The sequence below is a fragment of the Orussus abietinus genome, unplaced genomic scaffold (genome assembly GCF_000612105.2).
Source record: "Orussus abietinus isolate OABI.00-Male unplaced genomic scaffold, Oabi_2.0 scaffold11, whole genome shotgun sequence".
NCBI lineage: Eukaryota > Metazoa > Arthropoda > Insecta > Hymenoptera > Orussidae > Orussus > Orussus abietinus.
This window is the reverse complement of record NW_019396016.1, coordinates 2,144,525-2,155,004: the sequence shown is the minus strand read 5'-3', so window position 1 is coordinate 2,155,004 and position 10,480 is coordinate 2,144,525. Positions and strand designations below refer to the sequence as shown.

The 10,480-nt window shown below is 56.4% G+C and overlaps 3 protein-coding genes across 5 annotated transcripts; 1 reads left to right on the top strand and 2 right to left on the bottom strand.

The window, feature by feature from the left end:
• The first annotated feature begins 9 nt into the window (after positions 1-9).
• LOC105704159 lies at positions 10-5,534 on the top strand. The gene is made up of 6 exons (XM_012433157.2): positions 10-231; positions 3,998-4,244; positions 4,333-4,524; positions 4,589-4,709; positions 4,920-5,015; positions 5,092-5,534. Exons 2-6 carry the CDS (start codon positions 4,081-4,083, stop codon positions 5,290-5,292), a joined length of 774 nt encoding a protein of 257 aa, XP_012288580.2. The 5' UTR covers positions 10-231; positions 3,998-4,080; the 3' UTR covers positions 5,293-5,534.
• LOC105704157 lies at positions 562-7,317 on the bottom strand. Of its 3 annotated transcripts, XM_012433155.1 has the most exons (12): positions 6,975-7,317; positions 6,672-6,771; positions 5,885-6,004; positions 5,545-5,671; positions 3,377-3,503; positions 2,972-3,084; positions 2,753-2,885; positions 2,510-2,670; positions 2,292-2,432; positions 2,010-2,222; positions 1,329-1,622; positions 562-1,117 (listed from the first exon to the last, which is right to left on the bottom strand). In XM_012433155.1, the coding sequence occupies exons 1-12, from the start codon at positions 7,040-7,042 to the stop codon at positions 801-803; spliced, it is 1,914 nt and encodes a 637-aa protein (XP_012288578.1). In that variant the 5' UTR covers positions 7,043-7,317; the 3' UTR covers positions 562-800. The 3 variants fall into 3 exon arrangements, with proteins under 3 accessions (XP_012288578.1, XP_012288576.1, XP_012288577.1); XM_012433153.1 differs by having other exon boundaries at positions 2,010-2,432; XM_012433154.1 differs by having other exon boundaries at positions 2,010-2,432; positions 2,753-2,875; positions 2,992-3,084.
• A 278-nt stretch (positions 7,318-7,595) lies between these two features.
• On the bottom strand, positions 7,596-10,223 carry LOC105704158. The gene is made up of 2 exons (XM_012433156.1): positions 8,850-10,223; positions 7,596-8,780 (listed from the first exon to the last, which is right to left on the bottom strand). Exons 1-2 carry the CDS (start codon positions 10,208-10,210, stop codon positions 8,447-8,449), a joined length of 1,695 nt encoding a protein of 564 aa, XP_012288579.1. The 5' UTR covers positions 10,211-10,223; the 3' UTR covers positions 7,596-8,446.
• Between the last annotated feature and the right edge of the window lie 257 nt (positions 10,224-10,480).

Here is a 10,480-nt window from a genome sequence, read left to right as displayed (position 1 = left end):
GGTCGACACACTAACGAAAATAACTCGCCGCTAAAAATATCCAGACTGGTCTTGCACCCGGTCACTTCTGCGGGGAGACCACTGGCGTTAGTTCCTTAGCGGAAGCCCCTCGCGAAAAGGCGAGACGTGGCTCGACAGGGACGTCGAAGGTCCCGTTTTTCCGAAATTAATGGCGTGCCGGTGCCGCGAAAAAAAAAGGGATCGATCGCGATACGAGAGCGATACGAGAAGGTAAGGTAATGGAGGCACTTTTTTTTGCGGAGAAACGAGCCATCGCGCGCACGACGATTTCTCTTTCGCGAGGTGATTTATGCGCCATCTCCGACCCACGCCGGCTTTTCTTTTACACATTATTGCCGCCCAAGACTACTTTATCCCTCACTTAGGCCCGGTAATCCGAAGGAATGAGGATAAATTCCCTCCGTTGACTTCGACTAGGTCGGGTACTTCGTTTCTTCCCATGACTTCCCATGAACGACCCGAGACTTTCGAGTGCCGGAGAGGCTCCGCTCGATAGATTTCTGTCAATTTCTCCGAAATATGGACAAGATGAACGTTCGGTGTATTCTCTGGCTCTGTATTGACAACAGCGAATCGTTTAAATGCAAATCGTTGCTCTTTCGCCCCTGGGAAGAAATCTGCTGGTTCGTCGTCGATACCATCGGCAACGTTAATTCCGCTTCGCGATCTCTGCTATAACTTGCGGAGGATAAAACTTAGAAAAACGAAGAAAATTGGACTCGTCGAATTCCTGACGCTCCACGATAGAAATGAATGAAAAGTTATGCATCGCGGTGAAGTCATCGACCAACGGCGAGATCGTCCTCGTCGTCCTCGTCTTCCTCGTCATCGCCGATCTCGTAATCCTCGTCCACGTAATCGATGTCATCGATGTCATCGATGTCATCGATGTCATCGTCCTCGTCGTCCTCGTCGTCCTCGTCCTCCTTGATGATGCCGAGTCTCTTGGCGACGTCCTTGACGTTGCTGATCACCTCCTCCTGGACCAGGTTGAAACTCATGGCCAGCAGGGCGATGCCGAAGAGCAAATAGAGCGAGCAGAGAGCAATTCCCTGCTCGGCGTGTAGTCTGTGGGCGGGCACGAAGTCTCCGAATCCTGGGACAGGGAAACATTGAATCCCCTCGGCCCACCCCGAGAGAAAAATTTCATTGGACCAGAGAGATATTTGGTTAATCCGAAGAATAAATATTTCACTCGAATGAACTGGATGCAACATTTAATCCGAATTGTGGGAACTTATTTGAGTAGAATTCTTCGAATGAACAAAGTATTTTTTCTCTCTGTGCCCGCGGGAAAGATCGCCCACCTATGGTAGTCAGGGTGATGAAACAAAAGTAAGCGGAGTCGAGGAAGACCCACTCCTCCCATTCGCTGAAGAGGAAGGCGCCCCCGAAGATGTAACTGACCACCAAGAAGACGCAGAGCCAAATCGGTACCGGCTTGATCGCCCGTTGCCCGTAACTTCGGTCGCTTCCCTCCAGAGTAGTTGGATAATAGTCGTAATCGATGTCGAAGTCGTCGTTGTGATACTGCCGGTGCACCGCGAATCCCATCGGGGACATAATTCTTGGAGACGGGGGCTCGCGCTGTTGAGGTCGAACTGAAAAGCGACCCATTTCTTTTTTAGTATCATCGAATTAAAGAAAAGATACGCAACCGTAGAAACGAGCCGCGGGATCGACCTCCTCGTATTTCGGGCCCGTTCAAACTTTCCCCACAAAAGACGCGCACCGACGTTAACTGTGTTGCGACAACAAACATTTCCGACGGGTCGGGGTCGATACGCACCCGTTTCCCTAAATAATTCTCATGTAAATTGACCGGGGCTCGTTAGAATTCCACCGTCATTGGAAACGCGAAAGTTTTCCTTATCGGATCGGTCCGCATCCGACGCATCGACAAAGGATCCGTCGCGAAAGATTTCGTAACGCGTCCGCATTCGTTGTCGGTAATTGTCATTGCTTTGCGATTTAATCTTGTTCTTTACCGGCGCACTGATTGGCCCGAGCTCGCCTTCCTTTAAAGGACGGCAGCCTTTTTATCGAGGCGTTCATGTCCAGGTACACGGTGGCAGGTCTCGGTCTCTGTCTCTGTCCGGAAAATCTGGGATTGGACAGACATCTTCTGGGCAGAGACCTCCTGGTGTTCTCGGAAAAGGACCTCATGGCGAGCCCACCGGGACTCGGTTGGTCCACGTTATCTGGAAATGGAAATAAAGAATCGGAAACGTAGCGACGAATCGATTTCGGAACCGCTTCGAGGAGCCAACCCTTTTCGGCGCCTCCCCGCCACTTGGAGAACTCGTCTTCAGGACCCAGAGCGTACTTGTTGAAGAGCACCGGCGTGCGTTCCGCCTCGTTCGGTCCCACCGCTAGCTTCCGGTCCAGGGACATGGTCGCTCGGTAATTCCCTTCAAATTGAATCGATACGTTGAGAGAGAACTAGGTCCAGGTGACGGTTCGGAAAGGAAATATCCGGAGAAATTACTCATAGGCGGTGCCGCGACTTGGGAGCCTCTCCCTCTGGAGCCGGCAATCGGGAGATCCGGACACTTTGCGGAAATTGACATTAATCTGGAACCCGGAACTGGCGGCGAAGACACGTAGGATTTCCTTCTTTCCGGCGCGTCGTAGCTGGCTCGGGGATACCTGCGATTTGTTCAAAATAGAAAGGGTCTGGGAAAATTGATGCGAAAATGACTTTTAACGTAAACTAGGTCGACGGAATTACCTGCAATCGGTATCCGAGTAGGAGGTCCTGAGCATGCCTTCCGAAAGGCCCAGGGCCGAATCCGCCGATCGCTGACTAACCCGGACCGTCCGTCTCAAGGAAGCCGCTCTCGCGTGATATCTCCTGGAAATATCTGTCCCGATTACCAAAAAGCGCGCTCTGTCTCTTTCCGATAACTCTGAAACAAATTCACGGGGGTCTTGGAGGAAGACGATGTACCGTAATTGTCGCGTACGTACGCGGACGGCTGTCGCATGGAGTAACTCCTGGCCCTACGTCTTCTTTTCGGTGGCTTCGTGCACACGTAGCAGCAAACTTTCCAGTAAAGGAACCTGGAAAAAAAATACAAAATTATTACTGCGAAACGGATTAATTAGAGACAAAGTTATAAGTGCAGGGAATCGTTTCAACGTACTTCGCGTCGTAAAGGCGATTAATCTTGGGTTCGATTTAAGAAAGTATTTCTAAAAGTATGCGCGGCCGAGGAATGCAGTAAGGACGATTTACCTCGATTGGCACGACTAACGCGTCGATTACAATTGCAAATTCAATGAGTTATTTCTCTATCGCGTCGAAGGAAGAGAAGCGAGGAGGGAATCGACGTAATCGAGGACGTCTCGTTACCTGAAGCTCGACGCCATTACGTCACCGATGTTTGACAGGCACAGCAGCATCAGCGGGATGCCCACGATGGCGTAGAAAATGGTCATCACTTTCCCATTTTGCGTTTTCGGCGCTATATGGCCGTATCCTGAAAGGGAATCACCTAGTTACATCCCCTCGCGTATTATCAATTATTAACACTGGCAGAGAGACTGGCAACGCGCGCGGGAATGCCCAAAGTGAGGGGTGGCGGGCATCGAATAAATTAATAGCGCACCGCCCGATTGCGGATCGAGAAACATGGAAAATGGAAAAGTCAGCGGGAAATCGAGCCGAATGATGTCGAGCTCGATCGCGAAATAAAAATCGGTCAGGCGTTTCCCCCGATCCATTGTGATCGTCCACGAGCGTATCGAGGTCGCGAAGAGGGGCTTGGGCCCGCGGCTCTTTCGGCGAATCGCGAAATCGAGAGCGTCGGTCGAAAAGGAGTGACCTCGAGATCCTCCCACGTTGCCGGTGCCGGCGCCGGTGCCGGACCGCCGGTCCGGCGATCGAAGGTCTTCGCGAACCTATATAGAGATCGCGCGTCGGGGTCCCCTTTCACTCTCGTTCGAAATATTCGGAATAATCGACGTCTCCCAGCGTGAAAACACCCGCGGGAGCTCACCCAGGAGCGGCTTTCGCAACCGGCGCTCTCCTTTTGCTGCTCCGGATTCACCGAGAGGATGGTGGGAGGGATCTCGAGCGGTCCATTGCTCCCACTCCTGGCGACGCTTCCGTCTTTCTTCTGGCTTCTGTCTTTCGCCGCGGGAGACGACGAGTGGGTCTGGAAGGACGGCGGGCGGGAGAACCTCGGGATTCGGACGGACAGGAGGCAGGGATTCACCAGGTGATGCGCTCCACCGAGTCCGCACGTCCCTTTCGCTCGAGATGAGGTGCTATCGAGTGCTATCGAGTTTCGCTTCGATTTCGTACAGGTACCGGATTCACGAGGAGCCGGAGGACTCGACCGACAGCTTCAACGGAGGTCCCGTCGTTTTCAATCCCCACGGGAGGCCCGGGAACGTCCAGCTGGGGGGATCGTCGGGGACGCCCCGGCCCGTCGCCTCGGCCGACCGGGACCTCGGAGTCTTGGTCGGGCCCGGGGGACCGACCGGCACCATCGGGAGGTAGCGACGAATTCCAAGGTAGGGGAGCGCGGACGGTCCGGCGCTGATGGTCGCCTTCTTTCAGACCGGGCGGCGGCTTCCACGAGGCGGCGCCCTCTTGGGTCAGGGAGGACCGCCGGTACAAGGAGTACGACAACTGCAAGTGCAGCTACGGGTTCAACTGTCCGGCCACGGGCCTGAAATTCGTAAGACCTCGATCGTCGCGTCGGAGTCCTTGCGAGAGTCGACTCGGAGCACGAGAGGTTTCGGGAGATAATGCCCCCCGTTAAAATTGTCCTCCGGACGACGCTTTACCTTTGCCCGGGCGTCCGTTTCCGCTTCCTCTCGCATCGGCTCCGACTTTCTCCTCGTCGTCCTCGGCAACGGAACGAAAACCGGGCCTTTGTCTCCCGCAGGGGTCCTGCGGGAACGGGAAGCGATACTGCTGCTACGACGCCAGGAGGGTCCGCCCGTCAACCTTCCCGAGCGGGGGCGTTCGTCCGCCGTCCGCGGTGAGTATCCGCGGGTGCCTCCTCGAGGAAGGTCCCGACGAGTAACGCCGCCTCTCTCTCTGCCCTCTGCCCTCAGGAGCCTCTGCCGTTCCGACCTTTCGACGCGGTCGCCCCCTCGGACTTTCACGGGCCCCAGCCGGGAGAAAGACCTTTCCCCTTCGATCTCCGGCCTCGTCGGACGGGGACCGGGGGAAGGAGAAGAAGGTGCCTCGATCGTGCTTGCCGTCTTCCCACGCGTTTCCCCCGGGTCGGGTCCAAGGAGGTCGAAATGCCGTGAAAAGCGAAGAAGGAAAGATCTCGCGATCTCGCGATCTCGCGGATGGAGATCTTAATTATCTTACGTTTTGGAACGTGTCTTAGTTCTGGCGATTTCGAAGGTGCTCCGTTTGTCCGTAGATGCGGACCAGGTACGGAACGAAGTCTCGTTAGCTAATTTGTCGACCGAAAAAGGGACGTCGCCGGCCTCGATCTCCGGAGACGGAGTCGTTTCTCCCTCGCTTACGGGTGGTTAAGGTTCTCCTCTACTTGCCTATCGTGGTGATAACGATGATCGAATAAAACAGAGCCCCTGCGAACGTCCACTGAACGGTCTCCTCCGATTCGTTTCCGTCCCAGCCTTCCTTCTTCATCTTCCTCAGCAGTATCGTCTCGAAGGTCTGTGTCACCGTGGGTCAAAGAGTCAAATGAGCCTCGGTTGGGTAAATTGGTTTCGCTTAAATCTAGGAAATCCGAAGAAAACGGAGCTCCCCGAGGAAATCTCGGACGGTTCCAAGGAAGGCCGATCGCGAGGGAAATCAATTCGATCGTTGTCGGGCGAAATTAACGAGTCGATCGATCGAGGTCCGGCATAGGAAACCGGAAATCCTCACCTTCAGTTTTTCGGTCACGTTAACGGTCCAGTTTTCCCTGATCAACACGTCGACGTTCCGGGTGTAATCCCACAGCTCTTCCGTCAAATTCCCACGGACGCTCTTTATGCTCCTTTTGACCTGAAATCGGTTCGACCGACAGTCATCTCGTTCCCCGTTTATTACGCCTGCTCGTATACAAAAGTAACGGCCGTCGGCCGGACGGCCGTTTTAATTTAGATCCCGCTTTAACGCTCTCGTTTTCCTAAGCTCCGGCGATTATCGAATCAAATCCATTTCACGGCTGCGATTTCCAGCGAGACCTCCACCCGGTTAATCGGCCAGTTAACTCGACTCCGTGAGACGAGAATCGATCCGATCGATATACACGTCGGTCCGGAGTCATCGATTTAATTTCTCCCGACGAGGACCAGCCCACCATTTTGTGGCTCGCGTCCATTTTTTCTGCCTCGAGAATATCGAAAATATCTCTCCATTTGACGTGAAATTAAATGATACAAATTGTCGATTAATTCGCAAATAATCGGTTAGGTGATCAAGATCACCGTTTGAAATGACTCTCGACGATTACGTTGCCGTTGTATCTACGGAGGAAGTGATAGCAACGCAAAGTAAAAAAGATTTGGTCCCGCAACAGCTGTACCTCTAACGGCGAATTCGCACCACTCGCGCCCGCGAGCGGGGCATCCACGTAACGTGCACGCGTTGCACGGACCGCGAGCTAGACGCGGATCTCGATGCAATCTATTCCTAACGGTGTACCGAGATGTAAGGTAATGGTATTCACCTTCTTTTCGTTTTCCGCCTCGAGTGACCTGAAGGCGATCGCGCCGAGGACGCAGTAAGCCACGACCAGGGAGACCAGAGTCACGTGGGAGAAGACACACCTAGGGGGACCTCGTATCTCGTCACTGCGATCCACAATCCTCTCCCGATAACGCTCAACGATTATTCCTAATTGCCCGCGGCGGCCTGTACCCAATTTTCCCCACCAAAGGTCTACGCCAAGGAACGGTTAATAACTGTCTTAGCCAAGATAAAATTGGAAAGGGGGGCTAATAATTGCCTCGCACCGGAGCGACGGACCCACCTGAAGAACCGCCACAGAAGGCGCAAGCACTTCCAGCACTTGGAGGGCCTTTCGAAGTCCGGGTCCATGGGGTCGATCCTCGAAGACGCGGCGCCAACTATTGATCTCAATTAGCTCGGGACATTTTCCCAGAGTTTAAGACTTTTGACGAATCTTGGACGACGTGGAGGACGACGTCGCGAGGAGGGGCGAGCCTCGGGCCGCTTCCTTTCCGGAGCGGATCTGGAGTCGACGTTCCTTTCCCCTTTCCACTTTCGACCGTCCTTCCGTCTCTTTCGCGGCGATGCGTCGAGACCCTTTTTGGGTTTACGTGGACGCGGATTTCCCTCGCGAGCGATGCGCACGGGAGACTTTTGTAAAAGAAAATTATGCCCGGAGCATGGAGGAGCGATCCCGCCCGCGTGGGACGATCCAAAATTAACTCCACCGCCCCCACCATCGTCATCCTCCGCCGCCACCGTCGTCTTCCGCGCGCGTACGTCACGCGACTAGGAGACCGCGGGGATGTCGGCGTCGGGAACGATTTTCCACGAGACACGGCTACGGACATTCGACGGACGACGAAAACGAAAACATTCAACGGGGATGGGACACACAGCAACTCGTAGCGCGACCCATCAATTCGAACAAGAGCGGTGAATTTATTACGATAACTCCTATCTAGTCGCATAATAACCTGATTCTACCGAATCCACTGTACAGAACGAGTCCGGTCTCTCGCCACTCGGGGAAACAAAATTAACGAAATGGAATAAAATAAAATAATGCAGAAGGGGAGGGAGGGGAGCATACGATACGTAGACATCCATGGCGAAACGTCAATCGCCCTCTGGGTCTCGGGATCGTTCGATCCGCGACGCTCGTCGATGCTTATCGCTATACGGGACCGCAAGGAGGCGGTCGGCCTCGTAGAGAGCGATCGAGGTTCGCCATGAACCCGGAAATCGGGAGGGGGGAAGGAAACGCCCTGCTCGTCGCACGATGAATCCCGCGAGGTCCTGGAGGATTCACGGTACAAGGAGACCGGTTCCCTCGATAGGATTCCGCCCTCGCTCCTTGGGGAACGGCGGCGGCGTCCCTCGGGAAAGGAGGGCTGGCAATTCCCGACGAGTCGACAACTGGAAATGCGCGTATTCGTTAAGCAAAAAAATAGAAAAGAAAGAAAGAAAGAACGAAAGTAATCGCGCGAATACAAAACGATCCTCCTCCATCCTCGTCCGTAGATTACCACAGGGAGAGGAAGATGAGACCGACTCGCCGAGTCTCGCCCTGGGAAGAGCCGGAGTCACCTAAACGTGGCCCCCTCGAGTCGAACCCGGTCTTGCTCTCGTCCGCCCTGGGGGACAGATCCCAGAGGGGAGAGAAAGAGACTCGGAGCCGAAGACGAGTCCTGAACAGGATCCCGCGGAGGAGTCGCTCGTCGAAGGGGACCGCCACCGACGATGTGCCATATCATCGGCGGGGTCTCGCGGCTAGCTCGGCCCGAAGAAGCCGAGGGTCTTCAGAGTCTCCGTGACCCGGGCCACCAGCTCGACCTTGTAGCGCCATATGGTCGTGTCCATGACGCTGTTCTCCCGGTACTCGACGCAGCTCTTCTTCAGGGACTTGACGCAGTCGGCCCGGTAGTGCTGCAGCTGCGCGTCCTCGGTCTCGATCGGGTAGCTGGTGCACCCCGCACCGAGACACGCCAGGGGGAAATGGTTGTGTAGGGTGACCACTCGCTCGGGGTTGTGGAAGCACTTGATGTACTGATTGGGCTTCGTGAAGTTCTTGGAGCGATACACGTGCTGCAACATGTGCATGTACCTGCAAGAGAAACGAGCGTTCTTTCCCCGCAAATCCGAAGTCGCCTCGATCGAAGGGACGAGCGCTCACCTGGGCACGTCCTCGAAGGAGCCGTGCGCGTGCAGCAGGTCGTCAAGGAAGTAGACGTTCCTGACGTTGTAGGAGGCCCTGGTCTCGTTGCGGATGGCGAGGGCCTTCGGCACGACGCGGTCCATGAGCTGTCGCCAGGTGCGGTCGCGCACGGGCATGATGACTTCGTCGACGTCGAGGAGGGCGATGTACTCGTACTCGTACATGTGTTTGTAGAGGCAGTCGTTGTACGGGATGAGCTCGTTCTGGCGCTTGTGGTTGGTCTTTTTGGTGAGGTACATGTGCTGGAAGGCCGGGACGTTGGGCTGTCCACCGGGCAGGGTGAGCGGGGTGACCTCGACCTTGCCGAGCCTTCGGTAGTGCCGCAGGACCTTGCTTATGTTGGGATGAACCTGGAGCTCGTAAAAGAAGATCTTGTCGGCACCCAGGAGCCCGATCAGCTCGATCCACTCGACGAGCCGGACCGAGAGGTCCTCGTGCAGGAAGTCCAGGCCCTTGACGCAGACGGCAAAGTCCTTCTTCCCGGGGCCCTCGGGCAGATTGTAGATGACCCTGAGGTTGTTGGTGGCGGTGTCGCACTGGCTCTCGACGAGGGACACCGAGGCCGGGGGTCCCCGCCGCCACTGGGACGGGGGCACCCTGCAGGCGATCACGTAGGGCTGGTAGATGCCCTGCTTGTAGTTGCCCCACTTGGAGTACCAAATGTACTTGTACTCCAGGACCGGGACGATCCGCGGCTCCTTGTCGCCGTCGAACCACATCTGGCAGTAGGTCTTAACCCGGGGCTCGATCCGGTCGATCATGCCCACGATCCTGACGGCGGGGCCGATGCGCGAGAGCTTGCGCCGGTCGTAGTACGCCCCGAAGAGCTGGAAGGTGCCGTTCGAGGTGCGCACCGACTGCCAATAGACGTTGTTGAACTCCAGGTCGAAGATGCTCGGGTACCGGGCGCAGCTATCGTTGCCCTTGAACATGGCCTTGTTCCTGTTCCTGTTCCAGTAGGCGAGCGGCAGGCTGGGCAGCCTGGACTCGATCTCGGCGACGAGCTCCTCCTCGGTCTTGGCGGGCCGGCGGTCCACCCGCGGCTCCGGGGCGACGCCCTCGGTCGTCGTGGAGAACGGCCCCGAGCCGGCGGCGTCGACGGCCCTCTGCAGGAGGAACCTGGAGGAGCCCAGGGCGGCGCCCCGGTAGCCGGCCGCCGACTCGGCCGCCTCGGCCGCCTCGGCCGCCTCGGGCGCCTCTCTGAAGGAGGCGCGCTCCGCGTGGCGGAACTGCACAGCCGCGATCACGATGAGGCCCCACGCGAACACGAAGACCAGGGCCCTGCGGATGCACCGGGACCCGCCCCACCAGCTCTGCATCCTGGCCTCTGCTCCAGCCCCTCTTCCGAATCCACCTCCACCTGCACCGCCGCCTTAGTCCCGCGGCCCCGCTCCGTCTGAAACGCGAGTGCGTTAACGAGGGTCCATTTCCCCGGCCCGGGAGAGAAGAGGCTCGGGCATCGACCAAACGGCTCCGGGTGGGAAGCAACCGGTTATGCCGATCCTTCTCCTCCTCCCGAGCCGGGCGAGCGAGAAGTCTCGATCGGCTCTAGCCTCCGCGAAAGGTCTCAACCCCGGCCTAACTTTCGT

Excerpts from the sequence above, each read along its gene's own strand:
- LOC105704159 (XM_012433157.2), top strand. The coding sequence starts at position 4,081 with ATGGTGGGAGGGATCTCGAGCGGTCCATTGCTCCCACTCCTGGCGACG. Across the intron at positions 4,245-4,332 it reads AGGAGGCAGGGATTCACCAG|GTACCGGATTCACGAGGAGC; the intron begins GTGATGCGCTCC and ends GATTTCGTACAG. Across the intron at positions 4,710-4,919 it reads CGGCCACGGGCCTGAAATTC|GGGTCCTGCGGGAACGGGAA; the intron begins GTAAGACCTCGA and ends TGTCTCCCGCAG.
- LOC105704157 (XM_012433153.1), bottom strand. The coding sequence starts at position 7,042 with ATGGACCCGGACTTCGAAAGGCCCTCCAAGTGCTGGAAGTGCTTGCGC. Across the intron at positions 3,085-3,376 it reads GTAATGGCGTCGAGCTTCAG|GTTCCTTTACTGGAAAGTTT; the intron begins GTAACGAGACGT and ends TTTTTTTTCCAG. Across the intron at positions 1,623-2,009 it reads TCGGGCCAATCAGTGCGCCG|TTCGACCTCAACAGCGCGAG; the intron begins GTAAAGAACAAG and ends GTCGCTTTTCAG.
- LOC105704158 (XM_012433156.1), bottom strand. The coding sequence starts at position 10,210 with ATGCAGAGCTGGTGGGGCGGGTCCCGGTGCATCCGCAGGGCCCTGGTC. Across the intron at positions 8,781-8,849 it reads TCCTTCGAGGACGTGCCCAG|GTACATGCACATGTTGCAGC; the intron begins GTGAGCGCTCGT and ends TTTCTCTTGCAG.